The sequence below is a fragment of the Rasamsonia emersonii genome (assembly GCF_000968595.1).
Source record: "Rasamsonia emersonii CBS 393.64 chromosome Unknown ctg1118621760225, whole genome shotgun sequence".
In the NCBI taxonomy this organism is placed as follows: domain Eukaryota; kingdom Fungi; phylum Ascomycota; class Eurotiomycetes; order Eurotiales; family Trichocomaceae; genus Rasamsonia; species Rasamsonia emersonii.
The window spans coordinates 14482-40328 of record NW_013563139.1 but is presented as its reverse complement, the minus strand read 5'-3'; the positions used below and the strand labels follow the sequence as shown (position 1 = coordinate 40328).

Genomic DNA, 25847 nt, shown 5'->3' with positions numbered 1-25847 from the left:
ACAGTTCAGTGATGATTAATAGGACACATTCTGGAAATTGATAGGATTGGGGGCAGTTGGAAAAAGCCCTCTGGAACTGATATTCATGACAGTACATTTCTGAATCTGAAAGCTGGAAACAGATGTCATACCGACACGGACTTCACTGCCCCATCCTGTTATCAGACCAGTCGACATATAAATTGCCAGTCATGCGTCGAACCCGTCATTATCAGACAGGGACCCTCTAAGGTTAGCAGCATTGTCCATCGCAGCGCCATCTCGAAGGGTCCGTCTCATCCCAACCTGATATCCATCCCTTGCCCTTTCGGCAAGGTATCGTTCCAGCAGAAGCATGCCTTCGGAGTTGGCAGACATATCGTCGAGCACGTGCTGTGGCAGATGCGACTCTGCGTGCAGCCTCTGTATCGCAGACATGGTCCGCGCAGCGCGAGCCCGACGCATCTGCTGCGCCGCGTCTGGATCGCCCCAGAGACCGTCCATGCGACTCTGGTGCTGGATGAGACGGCCCTGAGTCAATGCTGGAAAGGTCTCATGATGGTGGCTAGTGACATTCTGGGGGTTGCTGGTGGAGGTAAACGGCGGAGAATACCGCGAGATGGAGCGGTGTGATGCCGTGGATGCAGCGACAGCATTGTTTGTGCCATTTGTCGAGAGTTGCGATCTGTGTTCGTCTCTTCCTGGTGTTAACAAGACTGCTAGTAGGGGGAGGCAGACAATACGGTATCCCAGTCAAACATACAGATCAGTTCTTGCTACAGTGCCTTCCGCCCTGCGAGAAGCATGGGTCATTCGGTGCTGTCTGTGCGGTTCCATGGCTGCAGAAAGGTTACTTCGGATTCTTTGAGGGCCAAGCAAGAAAGTCAAACGGTCTCGAAGGTCGGACTTTGACTTGAAAGGGAAGGCAATCTTGAAGAATATCTGTGGAGCAAGATAATAAATGGAAAGGTAACAAAGATATATTTCGTAAAAACGTGTCTTTTGGCCCTGCTTTCTGCTTCCCCGTACCAAAGCTCAGGAGCAGTTCGGACGTATTTATAGACGTTCACAAAAGAGCGGTCGGATCTAATTGGCTGCCTTTACTTTGCACTGATGCAATATCCTGACTTGGTAAACAAGCAAGGCAACTACTTCTGCAAGACTCCGCGAACTTTGAGCCATTCGGTTATGTATTTCCGGTCCAAAGAAGAGGGAAACCGCGAGTCAGGGCGTCATATTACTTGCTTCTCTATATCTTCAGTCAATATTCCCGGAGATAGTTGTTTGGACCTAGTTGCCTTTAAATTGCAGGAAACTACTTCCATAGGAGGCAGACGAATCTGAGCCTTTTTTTTTTGCGAGTCATGGCACGATATTATTTTCTTCTGCATCTGCTGTCGATGTTCTAAGCCACTTCAGGCCCAGCCTTAATTAGGGCTAATAACAAAGATGATAAGATTGATAACAAATAAATCGATACATACATTATTAGTCTGCACATGGGCAATCAATTCTCCTATCTATATGTTACACAGTCCACGACGCCACCTCGGTTTGCTTGACCGGTTATCAATCCCGTGGGTTCTCAAAGATTGCCCCTCTTCTAACCAAGGTAAGTATGTATATGAAAAGGAATGCCAGGTACAGTACCCTCCACCTCTTTCAAAATGGCCTGTCTGTCTGCCTGCCTGCCTGCAGGGATGGACGGTTGTACAGTACATAGATTCGATTGGATCATTGCATATATACTCTGTATGTATATGTAGCTCATCCATGCATATGTACTTCATATCGGACTCTGCAGCAGCTCATGCAGCCGAAATATCCTAGAAGGAAGGTATTTTGCTATTTGCCAGGTCAAGCCACGGTCACCTTCCTTTCGGAAACCTAGAATTTTCCCGATAAGGATGATGATGGTGTCACATGATGCATGTATAATACCGATAATATTAACATTACTGTTATTATAAGACTTTTTTTAATGTATAGATGTTTCTGGCAGGGCTGGACGAGACGTACAGTACAGTACAATCTGTCTGTCACTTCGGATGCCAGGCCAGCTTGCATTCAAATGGTAAAGGCTAGTCAATGGCGGAGGTAGTTTCATCTTGGACAAGAAATTTAAAAAAAAGAGAGAGAGATTTATATTCCCAGACAAATGTACATTACATATCTCTACATAGACAGTATCACAGTATCACAGTATCAACAATCGTAGCCTCGTCATAGAGCCCTCGCTCCCTGTCTTGCGTCTAGTCGAAAACAATCTTCTTCCCCTGGAACGACGCTTGGGCTGTCTGTTCCTTCTCCTTCGCTTTCCGGGCTGCTTCCCATGATGGATGGAGCGGCTTGTCTTCTGATGAGGGTTTCTTGCGCTGCTGCTGCTGCTGCTGCTGCTGCTGCTGCTGCTGCTTCTGCTCGTTCTTCTCGTTCTTTGCACCGCCTCCGCGCTGCTGTTGTTGAGCAGCTCGTTGCTTGCCCCATTTCGGCTTCCCGCTGTCATCCTCGTCCGTGGCGCCCCTGCGCGGATCCCAGCCCTTGTCACGACTTTCTTTGCCCTGCTGCTGCTGCTTCTTCTGCTTTTGCAGGTGGTTGGCCTTGTCGCCGTACATCTTCTCCCACAGCGCCCGGCGGGCCTTCTGACCCATGCGATTCTTCCGGCGAGGACGAGTTTCGGCGATATCATCGACGTCGCCGCCCGACTCCGATCCCGACCAGTAGCCGGCCATGAGCGATGGGAGGAAAGTCGTCTTTTTTGCGGGCCCGTCTGCTCGTCCGGCCTTCTTTTTACTACGCCCTTTCGCCTTCGATGGAGGAGGTGACTCCGATGCACTTCGAGACGGCGAGGGAGATGGTGAAATGGAGAGGTCGGCCGCCGCATCGTACCGTTCCGGTCTTGCTTCTGGCTTGCTGATGCGACGTCTCTCTGAGTCGGATTCATCCTCTGATTCTGACTCGTCCGACGACGACGAAGAGGCCAAACGGCCGTCGAACTGAGCATAATCCACGCTCTGCTGGTCTGCGTCGTCCATGCTGACATCTTCCGAAGCGCCGTCCCTGGCTTCAGACTCGGAGTCGCTTTCTTCACCATCCGATTTTCGCTCCTGCAGCTGTTTGACAGTGTCCTCGCGGCGGCGCTCCGCGTCTTTGTTGTGTCCAGTCTCTCCGCCTGTCTTTTTCGTCGGCGCATCGTCCAGTCCCAGGACCGCTCTAATCCCACTCATGATCCCGGGCATGGCATTCTTGACCGGATTCGACTTGAACAATCGCGCAGTGACGTTCGCCTCTGCGGGATCTCGCGGTCCAGCAATGGAGACGGATGTGGAGTTTCTCAACCGTTCGAACTCGGGCGTCTCGGCGATCCGTTTCGTCTTGACCAGCTGCTTCAATAGATACCTTTCCGCCGTCGCTGCGAGGTCCAGTGCCTGAGCAAGTCAGCATGACATGCACTAGCTCTAATTTATCCTTTTTTTTTCTTGCTTCTGCCATACCTTCAACGCCAGCACTTCCCTCTCCAAGCGCTCCAGCGTCTTCTGATCCTCGGCCTTCCTCGCCGTCTTCTGCCGCCGGCCCAGCTTCTGTCGTTCGAACCCCCGCGCCGTCTTCAACGCGCGGTACAGCAGCTGAGAACCGCGCTCGAACTTGTGCCGCAGCTTGGTCGCCCGCAGGTCGACGCGCCGCTCGTCGCGGCTCTCGTCGCGCCCGGAGGGCCATCCTCTTCGAGCTCGGAGTGCTTTCGTTTGGACATTTTGTGGTTAGAACAGAATCGAGATTATTAAAATTATGACGTGTTGGCTTGCGAACAGGCCGGCTGTTGCTTGCTCGGGTTCCGCGGTCAGCAAAGACGCTAAAGAAAATGTTTGGCGGGGGAGAAAAGACGCCAAGACTCCGCCAGCCCAGTCTGTCAGCTCCAACAAGTTAATACAACCTCAGGCCGTCGATCACCAGAGCCTCGGTACATTCACGAGCATATGAAGGGTGCTAGACGTGCATTTGTCATGTGGTGGCAGATCTAGTGTCCTCTTGGAAGTGTATATCCAGCATGTCTGGAGCATTAGACATATTAGGTGCTTCTTTTTTATGCAGCACGTGCCCGTAGTGCCGTATAATTAAGCAGATATATAAAATCAAACAGCTCCTCCCTTGTCATCAACCGCAGTGCAATTGCAGAGAAACCGCAACAAGATGGCCACAGTAATGAGATACGTCCTTCCTCTCTTCAGCCTCTTCGCTCTCTACGCCATCTTCTTCTTCGCCTATACCAACGGCCTGCGCATGCTGGCCCTCGACAGCATCGCGTCCAGGACCCTCCCGGACACAGAGTCACTGCCATTGAGGACCGTCTACACGGGGATCGAGCCTGTGGATCGCATCCTCGTCGTCCTGACGACCTTCTTCTGGACTGCCTTTGTCGGGAGCAACCCCTCGCTCCTGCTCCATTGTATCTGTTTCGCGGGTGCGTTTGGGTCTGCTTGGGTGTTGGTTACGCTGGAGTCTTGGAGGAGGGGGAATGCCTGGACGGTTGCTGCGTTGTAAGTCTTCGTCTTATTCCACTACGTCTCTATGTTCCTTTTTTTTTTAAGTGTAAATAATGTCTGTTGACTGGATTACTACTTCTATACAGCCCCTTCATCTTCGGCATCATCGCTCAACTGGCCACCTTCGCCGTCGCGGCCCCTCTCTACTGCGGTTTCCAACTGGCAGTCTCAAGCACCTCTTCCAGGCCCAATGTCCACAGCATCGCCATCCCCCGGGCCGTCCTGCACGCCCTGCCTTTCATCTTCGTCATAGGATATGCCGTTCCATCGGGACTGATGCTCCTGCGCACCCCGGACGTGGTCAGCTTCGACCAGAAGCAGATCATCATCGCCCTCTGGCAGCCGTGGCCGGTGTACATTTCCGTCATGGCCACGCTGGCCCATTTCCTGCTGTCTCCATTCACCCGGAATGGCAACAGCAGTAGCAGTAGGTGCTCTCCTGCGCTACAGATGGCTCCTCCTCTGCGGCGCGTCTACGCTTTTGCCTTCGCCAACGCGGCCATCGGGCATGTCGCCGCGTGGACGGTCTCCATCGCATCTGCCGTCGTGCCCGTCCTCTTCAACAAGCGATTCGTCGACGCGCTGCATCCGGCGCGGGTGTTTGGGGTGTCCTTCCCCTCGTCGTCGTCAGCCCGGCGGGTGGTGTCTGTCGGGGAAGGCGTGCATGCGTTTCTGCAATGGGATTTTCTCATCGGGTCGACGGGCGTGCTGCTCTGGGCTGCGACGCTGTATGTGCTGGCCCATCGCCAGATCTTGGGCAAGGTCAGCTGGATTGGGCTCGGGGTGAAGATTGCCTTGCTTGTGCTGGTGGCAGGGCCCGTGGCGACGGCTGTGGAGTTGGTCTGGGAGAGGGATGAACTCGTTATTGAATGGGATACGAAAGCTGTGACTGGTGATAAGAAATCAAACTGATAGGGTGTTTGGCCTTGATACGTGTGCAGAACCTTATATAGGCCCTTGTTTAATACGAGAAGTAGTCATACTGAATGGATTGAAATCGCATCGACTTTCCAGACACGCTACGGTATGTACAATTGAGACAGCAAAGGAAAACAAAAGGAAAGTCTAGGTGTACATTATGTTTGCATCTATTTCTTTTCCTCTGGTTTCTTCTCTTCCGGCTTAGGGGTAGGCAGCTTGAACTGTTGTGTTCATCATGGTTAGCAATCGATCCGAAATGACCTGCAGAAATTGGTTGACTCACCGAATCGGGCTTCCGGTCGACACCAGGTCCGACCTGCTCCCAGGCCGCCGTGCCGCCCTCGAAGTTGCGGAAGGCCTGGGTCAGCTCCAGCGGCTCGACCACAATCCGCTTCTTCTCCTCGTCGTACCGGATCTCCGTGTAGCCGGTCAACGGGAGTCCTTGCGTAGCGGGTGGCCATCAAAGCCGTAGTCGGTCATGATCCGGCGCAGATCCGGATGGCCGGTGAAGAACACTCCAAACATGTCGTAGACCTCCCGCTCATACCACAGCGCGCCATCGTACAGACAGGTGACACTGGGCACGGGGCTGGCCTCGTCGGCGTAGGTCTTGACCCGGATTCGGGAGTTGTGACGGACGCTGAGCAGGTTGTAGACCACCTCGAAGCGCTGCTCCCGGGTGGGGTAGTCGACCGCCGTAATGTCGGAAATCTGCGTGAACTCGGCCGCAGTGTGGTATTTGAGGAAGCTCATGACCGGAATGAGCCCGGATGGGGGCACGTAGATGGTGAGCTCGTCCTTCCACACGGAGAATTGCTGCACGTATTTGGGCAGGCAGGACATGATGTACTGGCCGTACTTGTGCAGGCTCTCAGCCTTGTCCTGGTACTTGTCGGCTGGGTTGACAATCGGAGCGCGGAGTTCTCCCTGGGCTGGAGTGCAATTTGTCAGCCACCACTGTCTCAATTGCAAGCAATCCTAAATTCGAGTACGATTCGGGAGACATACGCGGACGCTGGGCATGCCGCATGTTCGGGACATGGTCCTCGGCCTTGGACGCATATTGGAGAGGGGAAGAGGAGAAAGCACGGACGCATCTGGAGGACCAGGAGGCAGAGCCCAGAGTGCGGCTGCCTCCAAGCCGCATCAGAGCGCGTGAAGCCGCCATCGGGAGGACGCAATGGGGGAGGGGAGCAGGGTGAGCAGGACGGCAGGGCGAGCGGCAGCACGAAGGAAGTCGGATGGCGTTGAAAGTGCAGTCTAGATCACGTGTGCATTAGATAAGCAGAACTCACATGATTATACTCACGTGACTCACGTGACTGGTGCACCGCCAAAGTGAAAGCCGCCGCAGCAAAGCAGCCAACGACACGCAGCGCAGCAGCCAAGATTGCCCAGCTTCTTCACTCTTCTCTCCTTCGTTTCACTCCCATCCTCATCCCATCATCCCCCACTGCCTCGGCGTCTGCGTCTTTCCTCTCCTCTTGCCTTCCTCTTCCTCTCGTTCTCTTCTCATTGCCCCCTTTCTGCCGTGACCTCTCGTCCCGCTCAGTGTTTCTCGGCACACGGTTCATGCATACTGGCGTCCTAGAGCTTTGCGCGGAGTGGCCACTCATCCCCCCTCAGACCGTCGACAACCATGTCGAACCGTAATCAGATTGACTCAGTCATTGACGATGACGATGAGTTCTGGTATGTTCTTCTCTTGGTCTGTCTCGGTAAAACTTTTTTTACTGACCTTTTGTCTGTTCCAGCCCCCTCTGCATAGAAGAGTTTGATCTCTCAGACAAGAATTTCAAGCCCTGTCCCTGTGGCTACCAGGTTAGTAAACAACCTCTCACCCCACCATCCTTCTCTCACGCGTTCTCTTCCCTCGCGCAACTCTGCAGCATCGCCATCAAGCGCATCGATTCCTTGAAAATGAATCTAACTCAGCGGGACCAGATCTGTCAGTTTTGCTACAACAACATCAAAACCCACAGCGAGGAAGGGAGGTGCCCCAACTGCAGACGGGTGTATGATGAGAGCACCATCCAGTACAAAGTGCCTGATGCCGATGAGTAAGTCTCCAACGACCTGCCCTCCCTCTCTCTGCCTTCATGCTGATTTTTGCTCTTTCTCCTCAAATCAGGTTCAAAGCGGACTTGGCGTTGAAACATCGCAAGGCGGCCGCCGCGAAGAAAAAGGAAGCGGAGAAGCGCGAGATCGAAGCCTCCAGTCGCAAGAATCTCGCTGGTGTCAGAGTCGTTCAGAAGAACCTGGTCTACGTGATCGGGCTGAATCCGACGATACGTGACGAAAACCAGCTGCTACAGACGCTGCGTGGCCCCGAATATTTCGGTCAATATGGCGAAATCGAGAAGATTGTCGTCAGCAAAGCGAAGCCAGGGGGTAATCCAAACCAGGGTATCGGGGTCTACGTGACTTTCGCGAGGAAACAGGACGCAGCGACCTGTATTGCGGCTGTAGATGGATCCGTCAACGGTGACCGGGTTCTTAGGTAAGCCCCCAGTTTCCCAGCCTTATGTCGATCACGCTTTCATCTAACTGAGCATGTCTACAGAGCGCAATACGGGACGACGAAGTACTGCTCTTCTTTCCTCCGGGGCGAGCAATGCAACAACAAGAACTGCACGTTCTTGCACGAGACAGGGGATGATAACGAGAGCTACAGCCGCCAGGATCTCTCCTCCATGAACACTGCCCAGCGCCATGGCCATCAAAATGGTCCATCCGCCGCGGGTTCTCAGGCTCGACCTTTGCCGCAGCCCGTGCAGTCGTCGCAACCCATGCGCCGACAAGGGAGCAAGGATGAGGCTGGCAGTAAGCAAGGATCGGACGGATCTGCTCTGCCTTCCTCGGCAAGTTGGGCGAACAAGGATGTCAATCGTGCTAGGCGAGCTAGTGTGAGTGGTAGCCGATCTTCACCCAGCCCCAAGCCGGCAAATGTCACGGTTGCGGCGAAGAACGAAGAACAAAAGCGCCCAGACAAACCTTCTACTGCGGCACAGGATTCGTCGCGTCGATCAACGCCCGCACCAGCGCAGTCTCAACCAGCCGCCTCGCAGCCATCATCTCAAACCCAACTGCCTCCACAGCGACCTGAAGATCTCATGTTCGAAAGCCTCCTTAAGGCAGTCAACTCCCCCGAGTTCAGGTTCAACTTTTCTACGGAGGGATTGTCTCCTGAAGATTTGAAATTTATCGAAAATGCGCCTTCTTTCATCGACCCTTATGGAGGAGTCAAGCGTAGAGCGATGCGCGAGAAAGCCGAACAGGAACGTGCCAAACAGGAAGCTGAGGCGCAGTCGATGATGCAATCCGCTGCGGCGGCCGAGGAGGAGACCAAAGAAGGCGGCAGTTTGCAGCTGGGAGGCGAACCCGATGATACCCATCCTTCGAGAGGCGGCCGTGGTCGGGAAAATCTTGGGGCTATCCAGCCACCATCCCAACAGGGCACTGCGAACAATTCTGCCGTTGGCTCCCCGGCGTCCCTCAACCATCAGTTCCAGAATCTCAGCTTGAACGGTCGAAGTCTGACTCCACACCAGCAACAGCAGCTGATGCTCCTCAAGTCAGCCAATGGCCAACAGGCCGGCTTGACGGAGCCTCTGCAGGCTGGTGCCTTCGACCAAGGTCGTCAGGGCTTCCTTCAGAATTCCATGCCCCAAGTCAGCGGTGTGCAAGGTCACACTCGCCAGTCTTCCCGGTTCGCGTTCGCCAACGATTCTAATGCGAAGAATATGGCAAACGCCCGGATGCTCGGCCAGCAAGCGTCGCTGATGCAATCTGGAACCCCCAATCCTCTGGCTGCGCCTACTCCTCAGCAAGGCCTTGCCAACCAGTTCTACACGAGTAGCGTGCAAGGTCCGCCCCCTGGTTTGAAGACTGCTGGGACTCCTCCCGTCAGCGGTGGTGGAATGTTCGCCCAGGGTCATGGTTTCACGACGAACACCAACCTCGGTCTCGGTGCAAATGTTGGAAAGCAAGATGTGAACCCGGAGCTTATGCGTGAGCTGCTGCGCGGCCGCAGCGGCACAGGAGGTGCCGGTGGTGTACAAGGACACGATGCTGCTAAGCGTGAGTCAATGTTTCCTTTCCTTCAGCCCCAGCAAACCCCCCCTCCCCTGACTCCCGCTACTGGCCTTCTCAGCAACTTCTATGGTTCGCAAGGAGGCAATTATGCCGAGCCTGGACCACAGAAGCAAAAGAAGAAGGGGAAGAAGCACAGACACGCTAACACTTCCTCCGGTGGAGGCGGTGTAGTAGATCTTGCGGACCCGAGCATTTTGCAGGCGAGGATGCACCAGGTTGGTGCCGGTGCCGCTGGGCAAGCGCTGTATGGGAGTCAGGGCCAAGGTGGGTACAATCACTCCATGATGTATGGAGGCGGTTTCAACCGCTGGTGATTGTCAATTTCCCACCTGCGATCCCCTGATGCCCCCTTCATGTTGTTCCTATCCTTTACCCCTACCTTTTGTTTTTCCCTTTCCGATGATGGCGCTTTGTCGATTTTGTTTTCCTTTGCATCATGTTTTTTACGGGACTTTGTTTATTCCTCATATGCCATGACATGATTTCAATGGCTTCTGGATGGGTACCGACCATTGGCTCCTTTCATGTTGTTTGTTGAAACGTGTTTCCTGTTTCGATTTGTTTTTGAAAAAAAAATCCCCTTCTTGCAGTGAAGCATCTGGCAGACGGCTCTTGAAAATGTGGGCCCGGGTGTGCCTTTGGCGTTTTTCGATGGGTTTGATGATTCTCACATCTATGGTGTGATGTTTGATGGGAGGCGTTATCGCATTTTTCTTCTACGGAGATCTATTATGTCTTCTGGGTTTCTGTTGCTCCATTTGGTGGCCACCCGTGTTATGCCTGCCCTGTTACAGCATTCGGGGCTACGCGACATTTTGCCTATCATGGCTCTTTATGTACGTTAAACCTCCCTGCCCTGTCTTGTACCCAAGGCGGGGCCAAATATGCCGAAACAAGTTCTCACATTTAATGTCCCATATAGACATCCATCCTGTTGGTCCCTTTGGTCGAGTGCCTATCTAGATGGCCAGAATACTCGTGTAATCACTCTGCCCTTGTACCGTATTGCATGGCCACCTTGTCCCGTTCAAGTTGATGACAAAGCGCTGGCCGTCACTTGTCATTTCTGTTTCTCGTTATCCCTGTCACTTGGAAAACACGTTTCATTGCATGGGGCTTCCTGCTTGTCCACAGGAACTGACTTTGACCTGCGCAGTTGACGATGACTTCCCTCCGCTCGGCGCCGCTCCAAAGGATAGGAACGACTTGCCTTTCCGACCTTATCTTCCACATGGACCGCAAGACCAATCCGTGCGCTCTGGCACTCCGACTCTTCCACCTGGTCTCCCCCTTCCTCATGGCCATCCCGCAGCAGCCCTACTTCAGCAGGACGTCTCCAACCCGCAGAGTCCGGCGTCGTCTGTCTCTTATCCGGTACACCCTCCACCTGGGCTTTCTTTTTCTCGCCGGGGGACCCCAGTCCAGAAGCCACAGGAGAATATCTCCCGGAAGCAAACCCCGGTGGTGAAAGAGACCCAGGGTGACACGCCTTCTGCAGAAAGACCCAAGAACCCTGCAGATATCTCATTGGGCTCTCCCAAGCCGAAGCCAGCCAACAGAAATAATCGTGAAGAAAAAGCCGCGGAACCCTCCCCTGCCACTGAGAAGGAGTCTGCTGCAGCATCCACAGAGACACCCAAGCGCGCGGAGCGCAGCAGTAAGAAGGCGAAGCCGATCAAGCTCAACCTGGCCATGCCAACGCCCCAGCTGTCTGAAGTTGCCACTACGAAGGAGGAGACATCCAGTCAAAATGCGCCAGCTGTAACCTCAGCGCCAGCGCCGGCGCCGGCGCCGTCTTCGCAGATTGGATCCCGACCGAATACGCCGCTGACTGGTGTTTCGCGCACTTCTGACTCGTCAGGTCCACGCGGGCCGAGAGTGCTTCGTGTTGTCGATACTCCGAAAAACGAGACTCCGCCGCCCCCTTCTGAATCGCAGTCAGCGTCATCTGCTGCTGCGTCAAAAGATGCGTCGAAAGATTCGTCGAAAGATGCGTCGAAGGATGCATCCAAAGATGCATCAAAAGCACGATCCAGACGGCCAAGTCTATCTTCATTGAGCAGACCTGCCACTCCTGGAGACGTGGGTTCTGATTATGATCCTAACACGTCTGCGTCGGTATCCCGTGCTAATTCACCACCGCCCTCGCGGGTGGGGTCAGCGCCAGTCCGGACGATGACTAAGAGCCAGGCGAAGAAAGAACGGAGACTCAAGGCGAAGCAGGCAGAAGAAGCGAAGAAGGAGGAGGTGATGGCCTCGACCCCCGTGGAAGAACCCGTGCAGGCGCCGATTATAGGTAGAAAACGCAAGACCAAGAAGACTCCGGTGAGCAGCTCAGAACAGTCTACGACGGCCGCGACGACTTCGACGGATAAAGAGGAACAGAAGTCTGATGCGAACCGGAAGGCCGGCAAGTCCAAGGACAAGGCTACCAAGGACGAAAAATCGGCAGCGGCCGAGGAGAAAAAGCCAGAAGAGAAGGATAACGTTGAGGCATGGAAAACTAATAATACCATCGAACAGTTGCTCAAGGATGCGGAATCCTCTGGCCGGTCCATCAAGGAGCTCTTCCTCGAGAGGACGTCTCCTCTTCATGCCGTTCTTGGGCAGATGCACAAGGCCGGCGAGATTGATCTGAATACACACCCTCTGTTTAACCCACCCAATCTCAACCAGCGTACCGATATGAAGTGCACAGCGGACGATTATGACAACCTAAAGCGACCCATCGAATTGACAGAAGAACATAGGAAGATGCTGCTCCGGGGTGAGCCTGTTCGGATCAACCAGGATTCAGATCTTCTAAAGAACCGGTGCCTGATCACTCCACGTGGATGTGTCTTACGCAACCTCTCTAAGGAGGAGGAGGATCGGTATCTCGAGCTGGAGAAGCGCGTAAGCCCTGAGGCGATGCAAGAGTTCCCAGCCATCTCAATGAACGAACCGGACCCGACGAACATGAATGGCGGTCTGGATGCTCTCTTTGCCACGCCCGAGAAGTTCAACATCCGCTGGGTCGATGATGTATCTCAGATGAACCTGACCTTGGACTCAACTGGGGGCTGTGGTGACGGAGGCGGACACATCCGCAGCGTCTTCGACGACGGCATCTGCGCCGCTAAATGTGCTGTCGACGATGGAGGCGGATAGCACACGCAGTCACAACTGGGCCATTGCCAACACGGCAGAGCTCGTCAATGCAACAGCGGCATCGGTTCGTTCCTTTGCTGCGGCCACCGCCAAACATATGCTGGGAGCGGCCGGTGTGGCGCTGGGCGAGATCCCGGACATTGAAGACGTTCGGGCCATGTCGGATGAGGAGCTGCGGTCGTATATCGAACGATCCCAGCGCGAACTCGAGACATCGCGAAAGGAGTTTGAGTCTCTGGACAAGAAATTCAATGCGCTGGTCAAGCGGACAAAAAGCTTGCGCAGCAAGCGCTCAGCGTCGCGGTGGAGGCGGCCAAGTAGGCGCGCAACTGTCTCAGCAGGAAAGTAATTTTACTCGAGAAACGGCATTATTTTATGACTGTCAACGGCTTAATTCGGAACGGTTCATACGGCATTGCATTGCATGACGACACTGACGACAATTATCTTTATCTCCTTGTTTTCTTAATCCTGTTCTGCTCATTTTGCATTCGCATTTGCTTCGTGTACAAGTTTGCGTCTCTGGATGTACTGTACTGTACATGTACCATAGGACCAACTGCGGGCATGGAATCGTCATTCTTATCAGTTAAATGTATGTGTATCAATAGCCGATGAACTCGATGAAAAGTCGATCATATCAGATATGCGAAAGTATGCCAAAGCGAGATAAGATTGTAGCTAGCTAGGTAGCTTTAATTTTTAGTTTTTAGCTTTAGTTTTGATCTCGTAAGGTAAATGTAATGGTGCATATCTATTGCTCGACGAGCCTTAATCTCGCTTCGGATGACTTTCCGGCCGGGGCTGTTATCAGTTTTTTCATCTGCAAGATCGGGGCGGACGCCGATGACGCCATCATCCACGGACCACACTACGCATGGAAAGACAGAAAGGAAACCAGGAAAAAAAAGATCAGACGAATCCGAGTAAAAATGCGACACGGTGACTGGACAACTACCTGATCGCTAACGGTGGTCTAGTTAGCATTGCGACAGGACTATGCCACGCCGGTGCAAAACCAAATCGGCTGCTTTGCCGACCCCGCCTAGTCACTGGAATGGATGAATGAATTAGTAGGATTGTTGTTCTAGGATTTATTTATTTATTATTTATTGATTTACTTATTTATATAGCGAGATGATACCCTCGTGAACTGACCTCTGCAGAAAAAGCTCAGCTGGAAACGGGCATTACATCGGATATACTTTGACAACATGGCATCCAGCACACCTCTCACAGACAAGCAAGCCCCGATCGTCATCGTCGGAGCTGGCATTTTCGGCCTCAGCAGCGCCATCCACCTCGCCCAGAGAGGCTTCGCCAACGTGACTGTTTTCGACAGGCAGCCGTATTGGCAGACGCAATATGACTTTGATTCGGGCTGTGATGCTGCTTCGGCAGGTATGTACTGTACTGGCTGCATTGCGGTGAAACGAATGGGGGGATATTGTTGTTTCTGACAGCACTGCCAGACTGCAACAAGATCATTCGAGCCGCATACGGGCACGAAGTGTGGTATCAGAATCTCACGCTCGAGGCCATCGAGCAGTGGGAAGCCTGGAATCTGGATCTGGCTCAGGGGCGAGATCTTCCCCCGGGGATGACCACCAAGGATCGCATCTACGTCAACTGCGGCAACTACCATCTGGGCGATGAGCCTGGTCTCAATCCGTTTGAGAAATTGTCCGTCGAGAATCTCACCAAGGCTGGCAAGGGCCATACCCAGTACATCCTCACCGACCCGGCTGAGGTCGAGCGGGCCAAGAAGGATGGCTATGGCTATGCTATAGACCCTTTCCATCTCGCGAAGGAGGGCAAGTATTCGGGCTATCTGGATGCCATTGGCGGGTTTGTCTACGCAGACAAGGCCTGCCGGTACGCGCAGCACAAGGCGCACCGACTCGGGGTCAAGTTCGTGCTGGACAAGACTGCCGGCCAGTTCGAAGGCTTTCTCCAGGAAGAGGGCGGAAAGGTCGTGGGCATCAAGACGAAAGACGGCAAATCGCATCCAGCAGCCCTGACCATCGTCGCCTGCGGCGGGTGGACGCCGTCTCTGCTCCCGGAGATGGACGGGCTGTGCGAGACGACGGCCGGGTCTGTCGCGATGATCCAGATCCCTGCCGACTCGCCCCTGCGGCAGCGTTTCTCGCCCGAGAACTTCCCCGTGTGGCAGTACAAGGTGCGTGCGGGCGCCGACGGCAACCTGTACGGCTTCCCTCTGGACGAGCGCAACGTGATGAAGCTGGGCTACCGGGGCACCAAGTACACGAACCCGCAGCGGGACGCGCAGGGCAAGGAGCGCAGCGTGCCCATCACGCGGTGGACGACGCCGTCGATCGACAACAAGCTGCCGCAGAAGTCAGTCGAGGTGATCCGCAAGTTCCTAGACACGTATCTGCCGGAGCTGCGCGAGCACGGGATCAACATCAGCAACACGCGGCTGTGCTGGTACACGGACTCGTTCGACAACCACTTCGTCATCGACTTCGTGCCGTCCAGACCGGGCGTGTTCGTCGCCACGGGCGGCAGCGGCCACGCCTTCAAGTTCCTGCCCGTGATCGGCCGCTTTGTCGCCGACCGCGTCGAGGGCCGCGAGGAGGAGGACATTATGCGCTTCTGGCGCTGGAGGCAGCTGGCGCCGGGCCAGAAGCCGTACAACGAGATCATGAAGGGCCGCAGCAGCCCGACGGCCTTGCAGAATGTGCGGATGAGCGAGGAGCGGGATCTCGTGCTGAGTGATATGAGTTATCGGTCAAGGCTGTAGATATATCTCTTAAACACATGATGATGGCGTTGTGCGCTAGACGTAGATGACATCGAATTCCGTCATATTCCCAAGTTAGCAGACAGAACAATACTTCTATTAATGTCTTTGTAGTCACTGGAAGCTGATGACAGTTCTGGAATCAATGTTTATCTTCTCTCCCGTGGCGGAGACTGTCTTGGCGGGTATGAAGTCATTCCTTGCAAGAGGCCCTGCATGAGCGCAACAGGGATAGAGGGAATAAAATGCGAGATCACAAAAGCATACTGCAAAGTATACAAATATTTCTCTTTCTTGCTTTATTTATTTGAATCGATTGTCTTCTACCCCCTTGTATAATGACTGCTGGTCGTGCTCGGCAATCGTCGGCAACCCAGCCTTCGCCGACGCCAGCCGAGCAAGTCCGTCCCCGCTGATAATCCGCTTTGAAGGGAGCGTCGCCCGCTATCTATCGTCACTCCCAGCTTCGACGTTTCTTTCTTCCTTTCCTCCTCTTCTTCTGCTGCTCATGGTCTGAGGAACAATCACTGACACAATGGCTTCGTCACTGGTCGGCCGGTGGGTTGCCCGCATCCCCCGCCGTCCGCACGCCGTCCTGGGCGCCGTACGATGGAACAGCTCCATCTCTCAGAGGCCGGGATCAGATCAGTAAGTGGACGACACCGTCTGTGTGCTGAAGACTTGCTCACTGATGGCTTGCAGTGTCCGCTTCCCCGGCGCCGTGAACAGCAAATTCACCTCCGAAATGACCTTCTCGCGGCCGTCCACCATGACTGCCATGCCCACCTATCGCGTCATGGACTCGGATGGAGTCATTGTCGATACCTCGCGCGGTCCGCCCGATGTGCCCGATGAGGAGGTCATTACCTGGTACAAGAATATGCTTACAGGTGTGTGATGTGATGGCCCGATGTCGTGGACGTGGCTGATTCTCGCGCAGTCAACATTATGGATGTCATCATGTTTGAGGCACAGCGGCAGGGCCGTATCAGCTTCTACATGGTAGGAATCCCAGGTCATTCTGAGAACTCTACGTCAGCTGACTGGTGAGCGTCAAACAGGTCTCCGCTGGCGAGGAAGGCATCGCCGTGGGCTCCGCCTCAGCGTTGGCCCCCGAGGACGTGATTTTCCTGCAGTATCGAGAAGCAGGAGTCTTCCAGCAGCGTGGATTCACGCTCAAGCAGTTCATGAGCCAGCTCTTTGCCAACCGCAATGATTCGGGTCTGGGCCGGAACATGCCTGTGCACTATGGGTCCAGCAAGTTGGGTATAGTAAGTGGAAACGAACGGATTGCCAATATTATTTTTTTTTAAATACCTGATCATGATTTCTAATTTCGATACTGTTTCTTAGTATACGATATCATCACCCCTGGCAACGCAAATCCCTCAGGCCACCGGAGCCGCCTACGCGTTGAAGCTGCAGGCCCTGCAGAATCCCAACAACCCGCCTCGCGTCGTGGCGTGCTACTTTGGCGAAGGAGCCGCCAGCGAGGGCGACTTCCACGCGGCGTTGAACATCGCCGCCACGCGGTCCTGTCCGGTCATCTTCATCTGCCGGAATAACGGCTATGCCATCTCGACGCCGACGCTGGAGCAATACCGCGGCGACGGAATCGCCAGTCGCGGCGTCGGATACGGGATCGACACGATCCGGGTGGACGGGAACGACATCTTCGCCGTGCGCGAAGCCACCAAGGAGGCGCGGCGCATGGCGCTGGAGAACGGCGGGCGGCCGATCCTCATCGAAGCCATGAGCTACCGCGTGTCGCACCACAGCACGAGCGACGACAGCTTCGCGTACCGGGCGCGCGTCGAGGTCGAGGACTGGAAGCGGCGCGACAACCCCATCATCCGGCTGCGCAAGTGGCTCGAGAACAAGGGGCTGTGGAACGACGAGCTGGAGCAGCAGACGCGCAACGAGCTGCGCGCGGCCATCCTCAAGGAGTTCAACGCCGCCGAGCGCGAGAAGAAGCCCCCGCTGCGGTCCCTGTTCACGGACGTGTACGAGAATCTGACCGAGGAGGCTGAGGCCCAGCGGCAGGAGCTGAAACGACACCTGGAAAAGTACCCAGATGAATATAATCTGAACGACTATGAGGACGGAATCAAGGGGTTGTAATTGCAGATATGGGACTGTATAAGAGAGTTTTCGTTTTTTCTTTCTTCACGCATGACTAAATGACTGTAGATTTTCTTCATGTATGCTATTAGACGAAGCATCATTGACACTGACTCGCCTGTATGGCCTATCTTCCTATCTTCCCCTCTCTATGTAATTATTAATTCCCTCTGATTGAATTCATGACTTGCCAAATCGGGCATTCGGCAGATAAGCTTCCGGCGAGCTTCCCCGTTCGGGCCAATTTATCCGCCGAGAGCTGTCCTCCTGCAACTCTCCTGCTTTCGCTTTGTCTGTTGCTACAATGCTGTTAGTGTCCTCGTTCATCGCCCTGGAGATGCTCTGCCAATGCTAGTAACATCATCTCAGAAATGAATTCTCACGCTGATTATTCTGCTGAGCTGGGATTCTGGCTGTTTTCGGGGTTTGCACCCCGCATTCTGCTGTCCCCGCCTAAACGCCAACGCTAATTTCGCCTATCCAGCATCGTCCACGACTCCACGCCAGTGGCGCTCTATGGCTCCATATTCCGGAGAAAAAGAACAATGCTAGTAGGGGAGTAGGTTGAAGCCATGCCATTGCCACGCCGCCGCCATCCTGTCGATCAGTTGCCGCATTGGCCATGTCGCAGCTTCTGCGCGGAGCTGCCCGATCTTAAAATACAGTTTTTCCGCCGATTTTTCCGGCCATACAGCTAGCTGCTGAGGCTCCTGTCGTGTATTTATTGCGGAGGATGTCCTCACTGCGGTGATTGCTGGCTGACTAGTCGACTGCCTCGGTCACCATGTTGTTCGCCAAAGAGCTGTCGCTATTGCTGGCTGCGGCCGGTCTCTGTCGCGCACAGCATGTCGTAGATCTCAGTGGGGATGGCTGGACGGTGAGGAACCAGCAGGGGAACGTCACGGTGCCGGGTCGTTTGCCTTCGCAGGTTCATCTGGATCTGTATGCTGCCAAGGTCATTGGTGAGTGCACTATTCGCGGAGGAATTTCCATGAAGACGAAATTGACTGACGAACTCTACTGGTTCTAGATGACCCGTAAGTGGATGAGCCATTGATTGATTGATTGGATTTGCTCATGTTGACGGATTGTCAGATACTATGGTCTCAATGATTTTGATCTGCGATGGATCGCCTGGTCCAACTGGACCTACACCAGCAATCCCATCACGAACCTGTAGGGAAAGTCATCATCGCAGGAAAGCTCGCACAGCTGACACTTTCCAGACTCGACAACGCCACAAGCACCTGGCTGGTTTTCGATGGACTGGACACTTTCACCACCATCGAGTTCTGCGGACAGTTTGTCGGGACGACGAACAACCAGTTCCGGCAGTGGAAATTCGACGTGACGGATATTCTCAAGTCCTGCAAAAGTGCTCCCACTCTGAGCCTCAACTTTGGCAGCGCGCCAGCCATCGCGAATGCGATCGCGAACCAACCTGGGCAAGAACGTCAGTGAGAATCGGATGGATGACGTTGAGAGAGTCGCTGCTAACTGCTTACAGAGTGGCCACCTGGCGTCCAGGGAGTGTTTGAATTTCCCAACCGCGAGTTCATCCGCAAAGAACAGTCCGACTTTGGCTGGGACTGGGGCCCTGCGTTCGCCCCCGCCGGACCCTGGCGGCCAGCGTATGTCGTGCAATTTGCCCCTGCGGACGGTGTCTACGTGCTCAACACCGATCTCGATATTTTCCGCCAGGGCCAGATCAATCATCTGCCGCCCGATCAGAGCGCGCCGTGGGTGGTCAACGCCAGTATCGATTTCCTAGGAAGTCTTCCCGAAGGGGCGTTGTTGACGATCGACATCAAGGACGCCAAAGACTCCTCCCCACTTGCATCTGGCCCGTTGAGCAATATCACCGTATCGGGGAACACAATCACAGGGATCACCACGGTGGACGCAAACGCCCCCAAGCTGTGGTGGCCAAACGGCCTGGGAGAACAGAATCTCTATCAAGTGACCATAAATGTCGTTGATAGCAAGGACAAGACTCTGGCCACGGTGACCAAGCGCACCGGTTTCCGCACCATCATCCTTAACCGAACCAACATCACCGAGGAGCAGCTGGCGCAGGGGATTGCGCCGGGAGCGAACTGGCACTTTGAGATAAACGGCCATGAGTTCTACGCCAAGGGCTCGAACTTTATCCCCCCGGATGCATTCTGGCCTCGGGTCACGGAAGACCGGATCCGCAAGCTCTTCGATGCCGTCGTGGCCGGGAACCAAAATATGCTCCGCGTCTGGGCGTCCGGCGCGTATTCTCCGGACTTTCTCTACGACATCGCCGATGAGCGGGGCATCCTCCTGTGGAGCGAATTCGAGTTCAGTGACGATTTGTACCCCGTGGACCAGGAGTTCCTCGACAATGTCGCGGCTGAAGTGGTCTACAATGTGCGCCGCGTGAACCACCATCCGTCTCTGGCGCTCTGGGCGGGAGGAAACGAGATCGAAAGTCTGGAGATCCCGCTGGCGCAGTCTGCCGACCCGGAAGGCTACACTAAGTATGTCGGGGAGTATGAGAAGCTGTTTATTAGTCTGATCATGCCGCTAGTCTACGAGAACAGTCGTTCCATCAGCTATAACCCGAGTTCTACCACCAATGGGTACCTGGAAGTCAATCTGTCGGCGCCGGTGCCGATGGTGGAACGATACTGGAATCTGACGCCCGGGTCTTATTACGGGGACACCGACTACTACAACTACGACAGCCGGGTCTCGTTCAACTACTCCAGCTACCCGGTCGGGCGGTTCGCCAACGAGTTTGGCTACCACAGCATGCCCAGTCTGCAGACGTGGCAGCAGGTCGTCCCCGAGGAGGATCTGTACTTCAACAGCAGCGTCGTGATGCTCCGGAACCACCATTACCCTGCCGGCGGGCTCTACACGGACAACTACCACAACAGCTCTCTGGGGATGGGGGAGATGACGATCGCGGTTGAGCGCTACTACCCGATCCCGTCGAAGACGGACCCCATCGCGAATTTCAGCGCATGGTGCCTGGCGACGCAGCGGTTCCAGGCAGACATGTACAAGTCCGAGATCCAGTTCTACCGCCGCGGGAGCGGGTTCCCGAACCGGCAGCTGGGGTCGCTGTACTGGCAGCTGGAAGACATCTGGCAGGCGCCGACGTGGGCGGGGATTGAATACGACGGCCGCTGGAAGGTGCTGCACTACGTGGCAAAGGACATCTACCAGCACGTGATTGTGTCGCCGTTCTGGAACTACACGACAGGCGACCTGGAGATCTACGTGACGTCGGACCTGTGGGAGGCGGTGTCGGGAACGGTGCAGCTGTCATGGCTGGATTTCAAGGGCCAGCCGCTGGCGCAGAATGCGGGCACGCCGACCAACTTGTCCTTCACAGTCGGCGCCATCAACACGACGAACATCTACTCGACGAACATTCGAAACCTGACCATCCCCGATCTGCGAGACGCCGTGCTGATCCTGTCGTTAGAGGCAACGGGCCACACGCCAAACGACCCAGAGCAGAAGGAAGTGACATTCACGCACGAGAACTACTTCACACCGGTCTGGCCGAACGAAGCGAAATTGGTCGATCCGCAGCTGCAGCTGTCATACGACGAGTCAAGCAAGAAATTCACCGTCGAGGCCAAGGCGGGAGTCGCGCTGTACACCTGGCTCGACTACCCGGCGGGCACGGTGGGGTACTTTGACGACAATTCGTTTGTCCTCGTTCCGGGAAAGCCAAGGGAGGTAGGGTTTACGGTGCAGGATGATACGTCGGGTGGAGCGTGGGCGGAGAAGGTGACTGTGCAGAGTTTGTGGGATCAGACGCAGCCGTAGCTGAAGACCGGGATGGGTGTCTGTCTTGATATAAGACTATTGTGGTGGATATGTGGGAGAAGGCTGTATATGCTGGATTTTACGTAGTACATACAAACATACATAGTGCATAAGAAATGGATATATAGCTGATAAGAGCTGGTAAACTGTTAGTTTGTCTGTATCAGGTACCGTTAAGTATTAGGTACTTGCTTGGCAATCATTTACCAAGCGTTACCCAGGTAAGGTCATTAAATATTGTCGGAACCATCTCCGAAGAAGGGGAGTCTAGGACAGGCTTATATACCTATATAAATAATTGAATTCCGGCATGATTCAAGGACATACTCAATTGGCAGTATATATAGTCTAACGAATAAATGAATTCCCTCCTGATCCAGGATACAGGATCTCACTATTTGTTATTATGTCCTCCAGCCGTTGGGAACAAAAAGATCATCTACTCTACAAGAATTGTTCCAATCTTTCTCTATATTGTATTGCTCAAGGATTGTTTTCGTTAGTCACTATTCGGACTTTTGAACCTATTCACTTCATATCGATTGATTCTTGTGATTCATATTCATATTCATGTATTTTCAGTCATATTATATGACAGAACACACACAACACCAGCTCTGATGCAAGAGGGAATCCTCACAAGAGAATCCGCACACATAAAAAGAGTAACATTGTCTTATTTTTGCTGGTTTGGATATATACATATCTATCCATTTCTGCTTGATGCTGCTTCAGCTTCGGAACCATAGACTACCTGCTTACTTACTTACCTACCTATCTACTTACTCTACCCCTTGTTTACGCAATCAAGCAAGCAAGCAATCAGGCAAGACCTATCTTCATCCTCGTTCCTGTTCCTCTTAATCCTTGGTAGGTAACACAAGGAACTTGTGAGTAGCCTGTCTACTAATCTCTTTGCTAATTATCCTTTGCTAATTATCCTTGCTAATCCAATATGCAGAGAGAGATATTCAACATCACCAATCTTAGAGATCAGAAAGCAGACTTATCTATCTATTTGTCTATCTACCACACTCTATCTATCACATCCTATCATAACCTATTTGATAAATCAAGGTATGTACAGCACGAAAAGAAAAAGGGTAATCCTTGCTAAGTAAGACTGCTACCCCACAGATGTGCACAGCCATATTACGAACCTACAAAGGATGCGGCTGCATACGCGACCATCTCAGCATGTGCGAAAACCACTGGGAATGTTTTAAAAAATATGAAAAATATCCCCCAGAGCAGCGACGAAGTTCCGGAGAGCTGTGATGAGCACACGAAAGTCAAAGATAAAGACGGAGGCGAAGAAGGAAGGTTTGTGGAGTTCCGCGTTGGTTGCCAACTGTTCTCTGGGTGAAGAGGAAGTGAGATGGAGTTAGATAAAGGGGGTTTATTTGGTTTGGGTTGGAATTACTTCCTTTTCCATTTGCTTTCTTTTAGGGAAGTTTCTGTTTTTTAACTATGTGTGTATGTGTATGTGTATGTTGTAAGAGTCCTTCCCAAAATGCAAGAATCTGTGCCTTGTATCAGAAATATAGGATATTATCCTCTACTAAATTAAATATTAATTGATAGGTATTGGTTATGACAAAAGGCTAGAATTATAAGAAATAGTTATTGTTTAATATATACTGCATTAAAGATAGGTTCCGTATATAAACTACACTATTAGATCTAATAAATGATCCTTTTTTAGACTCTAAAAGGTAGTAGTATTAGTACATGTACTGTAGAAATAAATGCACAGATCATGGTTAGGTCATTAAATAGCAGTAATATGCACTGCTGATCTTAGCTGCTAATAGTGAACGGGGATTTTCTTTCTCACTCAGATTTCATTGATCTAGATGTTTTCTTTTCTACAGCAGTTAGTTGAACCCATTCACCTCGATCATTCTGATTGATCTTCTCAGTCATATATTCTTAGTCATATATTGTCAGTCATATATTATATGACACAACGCAACACCAGCTCTGACTCAAGAGAGAAGAATTCATATAAAAAGAAAGAGTTAGCATTATCTTTTTTTTTATCCTACTTACTTACTTACTTACTCCCTCGGCTACACAATCAAGCAATCAAGCAACCAAGCAAGCACTTATCTTATTCTCATTCCTGGTTCTGATCTTTGGTAAGATGACTTTTAACTAACCTGTCTACTAATCTACATACTTGCTAATTTAATACATAAAGAGGAAAAAAGAAGGCAGTCTTACTACTTTATCTGTGCCAACCTTAAGAGATCAGAAAGCAAACTTATCTATCTATCACATCCTATCTGATAAATCAAGGTGTGTATGTACTTTACATACAGTACTTTACACAGATCCACGACAAAAAAAAAAAGGAACAGGTGGTTCTTGCTAACGCTGCTATTACCCCACAGATATGTGCCAGTACTTGTATAAAACTTACATAGAATGCAGACACCGCCGCCGAATTCTATGCGTCAACATGTTTTCCACCGCCGAAGCCAGGGGAGAGCCCTGCAATCCAGATAATTGCAAGCCCAATGAATCACTGGAAGCGACCGACCCAGGGAAATGTTGGTGGTGTGACTGGGACAGTGATGATGACCAAGACAAAGACAAAAGCGAAAAAAGCAAGGATAATGGCCAAGGATAAGGGACAAAGCAGAGGACCGGAGGGCGTCAAAGGAAAGATGTTTTGTGGAGGAGTTCTGCGTTTAGGTCTTGCCGACCGATCCATCTCTGGGCAAGGAAGGAGAAGTATAGTGAGATGAAGGGGGTTTATTGGTTTGAATCACTTTTCTCTGACTTTCTTTCTGTCTTCCTTCCTTCCTTTCTTTATTTTCTTTTTCTATTTCTTTTTCTATTTCTTTTCTCTTTTTTTTTTTCTATTCCTCTCCTTTCTTTCTCTTTCTTGCAATTTTTTTAGGGAACTTTCCTACTGTCTTTCAACATGTATGTGTATAGGTATGTGTATGGGTATGTGAATTTTCTAAGAGTCTTTTCCAAAATGCAAGCTGTCTGTATGTGCCAGCAGTCAGTCTATCTTCTAGAATATAGGATATTATCTTCCACTGAATGGAATATTGATCGATAGGTATCTGCTTGATAGAATCGGTTGAGGAAATTCAATTTATGGAATCTGATAAGACTAGATCGCCATTGTACGGTATATATACGTATACTATGTCGAAGACAGATCGGTTCTTCGATGCAAGATTTCTTTCTTAGCTTTGTAACCATAGTCAGTCGAGTCAGTCGAGCTGGTAATTAGTATCAGTACATTTACTGTACAGTACCATAGGAATAAAGGCGCAGATCATAGCTTCTTAAATATATTCCCTGGTCGATTTGACGCCAAGGACCATCCTCGGAACATTTCAAGTGAAGAACTGCTCAGCTGGTCTGTTGCAGAGGTTTGGCTCTTAGAATTCCGCTCATACAAGGAAAAGTAAGCACGGACCTAACCTATCGGAGAAAAAGTCGGCTATGTAGAGCCAGTATATACAGTATTGAGTAGGTATTTTCCAGTAGGGAACGTGCTTCAGTAGGAATATAGATTTCTCTTCCTTACTAGGGAGGATGGGCCGTGAGTATCTCCCTATCAGGAAGGTAGATATTACTCAGTGGGAATTATTATTATTAGCAGGCTTGGCATCCAAGACTCCGTAGAGCTAATATGCTAAATATAATCTGTCTGAGCCGGATAGCGGGTTTACCTCAGATCGGTGAGGATCTCCTGTTGCTTTTACCTGCCCATTAAGACATAGGCTGAAAGATCAGCTTCCTAGTCCGTATCCTCGTGGACCTGAGTTCTTCGACGACAGGCGTCTCTGCAATTCCAAGAGGGGCATTTAGGGCACGGATCGCTGCAGCCGCTGAACTGAAGTCTCCGATTGGATGGGCCAGCCGCGAGATCTCGATCCAAACTGAAGGATCCACAGAATTCTTTCATTAAGTCTTGTCCTGCGCTCAAACCTACTCCGGAGTATGCGAAAAAAGGAATATCCTCGTCCGTGATTGGTGGATTCGCGTCGATTCTGCCGTCTTCTGCACTGACCTCGCCTCTTGGCAGCCTTCGACTAGGTTGGAATTTTCCAACGCTGGAGCGGTTGGACGCGGTGTTCAGTCGAACAGCTGCTACAGTGAGCTGAAGGTTGGATTCTGTTTACCATGGTCAGTTGACGCGCAGAGCAGTGTTCGATGAGTCGATCTACGTGTACTTCTGTTGAGGATGATGAATTTAACAATTGGGAGATTGTGACCATGGATTGATATCGTCACAGCTGAAATGGCTGAGCCGCTGCTTTCCCGCCAGCATATTCGAAGACGGCGATCCAGATGAAGAAATGATATACAGCATGCACGTGCGTATTCCCCGGATGTCCCGGAAGACGTTATCCAGTTTTAAAATAGATGGATATACTGACGAGACAATAACCCGTGTGCTTTTTTGACTAGAGTGAATAGGGATAGCGATAGACCATGCT

At 52.2% G+C, this 25847-nt stretch overlaps 10 protein-coding genes across 10 annotated transcripts; 7 read left to right on the top strand and 3 right to left on the bottom strand.

Moving 5' to 3' along the window:
• Positions 1-189: 189 nt before the first annotated feature.
• T310_5057 (uncharacterized protein) lies at positions 190-816 on the bottom strand (the record flags this gene model as incomplete). The annotated part of the gene is made up of 2 exons (XM_013472075.1): positions 190-664; positions 743-816. 2 exons carry the CDS (start codon positions 814-816, stop codon positions 190-192), a joined length of 549 nt encoding a protein of 182 aa, XP_013327529.1.
• A 1415-nt stretch (positions 817-2231) lies between these two features.
• T310_5056 (Cellular morphogenesis protein (Bud22)) lies at positions 2232-3693 on the bottom strand (the record flags this gene model as incomplete). Its single annotated transcript, XM_013472074.1, has 2 exons — positions 2232-3388; positions 3471-3693. The coding sequence occupies 2 exons, from the start codon at positions 3691-3693 to the stop codon at positions 2232-2234; spliced, it is 1380 nt and encodes a 459-aa protein (XP_013327528.1).
• A 471-nt stretch (positions 3694-4164) lies between these two features.
• On the top strand, positions 4165-5429 carry T310_5055 (uncharacterized protein; the record flags this gene model as incomplete). The annotated part of the gene is made up of 2 exons (XM_013472073.1): positions 4165-4511; positions 4604-5429. 2 exons carry the CDS (start codon positions 4165-4167, stop codon positions 5427-5429), a joined length of 1173 nt encoding a protein of 390 aa, XP_013327527.1.
• Positions 5430-5867: 438 nt separating this feature from the next.
• T310_5054 (NADH-ubiquinone oxidoreductase subunit) lies at positions 5868-6606 on the bottom strand (the record flags this gene model as incomplete). Its single annotated transcript, XM_013472072.1, has 2 exons — positions 5868-6370; positions 6447-6606. 2 exons carry the CDS (start codon positions 6604-6606, stop codon positions 5868-5870), a joined length of 663 nt encoding a protein of 220 aa, XP_013327526.1.
• Positions 6607-7537: 931 nt separating this feature from the next.
• On the top strand, positions 7538-9847 carry T310_5053 (CCR4-NOT core complex subunit Not4; the record flags this gene model as incomplete). The annotated part of the gene is made up of 2 exons (XM_013472071.1): positions 7538-7938; positions 8002-9847. The coding sequence occupies 2 exons, from the start codon at positions 7538-7540 to the stop codon at positions 9845-9847; spliced, it is 2247 nt and encodes a 748-aa protein (XP_013327525.1).
• A 570-nt stretch (positions 9848-10417) lies between these two features.
• T310_5052 (uncharacterized protein) lies at positions 10418-12683 on the top strand (the record flags this gene model as incomplete). Its single annotated transcript, XM_013472070.1, has 2 exons — positions 10418-10592; positions 10690-12683. The coding sequence occupies 2 exons, from the start codon at positions 10418-10420 to the stop codon at positions 12681-12683; spliced, it is 2169 nt and encodes a 722-aa protein (XP_013327524.1).
• A 1214-nt stretch (positions 12684-13897) lies between these two features.
• On the top strand, positions 13898-15447 carry T310_5051 (Sarcosine oxidase; the record flags this gene model as incomplete). The annotated part of the gene is made up of 2 exons (XM_013472069.1): positions 13898-14084; positions 14147-15447. 2 exons carry the CDS (start codon positions 13898-13900, stop codon positions 15445-15447), a joined length of 1488 nt encoding a protein of 495 aa, XP_013327523.1.
• Positions 15448-15982: 535 nt separating this feature from the next.
• On the top strand, positions 15983-17568 carry T310_5050 (3-methyl-2-oxobutanoate dehydrogenase (2-methylpropanoyl-transferring); the record flags this gene model as incomplete). The annotated part of the gene is made up of 5 exons (XM_013472068.1): positions 15983-16095; positions 16150-16337; positions 16388-16449; positions 16509-16718; positions 16801-17568. 5 exons carry the CDS (start codon positions 15983-15985, stop codon positions 17566-17568), a joined length of 1341 nt encoding a protein of 446 aa, XP_013327522.1.
• Positions 17569-18352: 784 nt separating this feature from the next.
• T310_5049 (beta-mannosidase) lies at positions 18353-21378 on the top strand (the record flags this gene model as incomplete). Its single annotated transcript, XM_013472067.1, has 4 exons — positions 18353-18534; positions 18661-18744; positions 18795-19021; positions 19076-21378. 4 exons carry the CDS (start codon positions 18353-18355, stop codon positions 21376-21378), a joined length of 2796 nt encoding a protein of 931 aa, XP_013327521.1.
• Positions 21379-22333: 955 nt separating this feature from the next.
• Positions 22334-25315, top strand: T310_5048 (uncharacterized protein; the record flags this gene model as incomplete). The annotated part of the gene is made up of 13 exons (XM_013472066.1): positions 22334-22455; positions 22516-22701; positions 23101-23140; positions 23183-23254; positions 23404-23519; positions 23584-23683; positions 23808-24122; positions 24287-24380; positions 24455-24521; positions 24603-24623; positions 24662-24808; positions 24935-24946; positions 25141-25315. 13 exons carry the CDS (start codon positions 22334-22336, stop codon positions 25313-25315), a joined length of 1467 nt encoding a protein of 488 aa, XP_013327520.1.
• Positions 25316-25847: the final 532 nt, after the last annotated feature.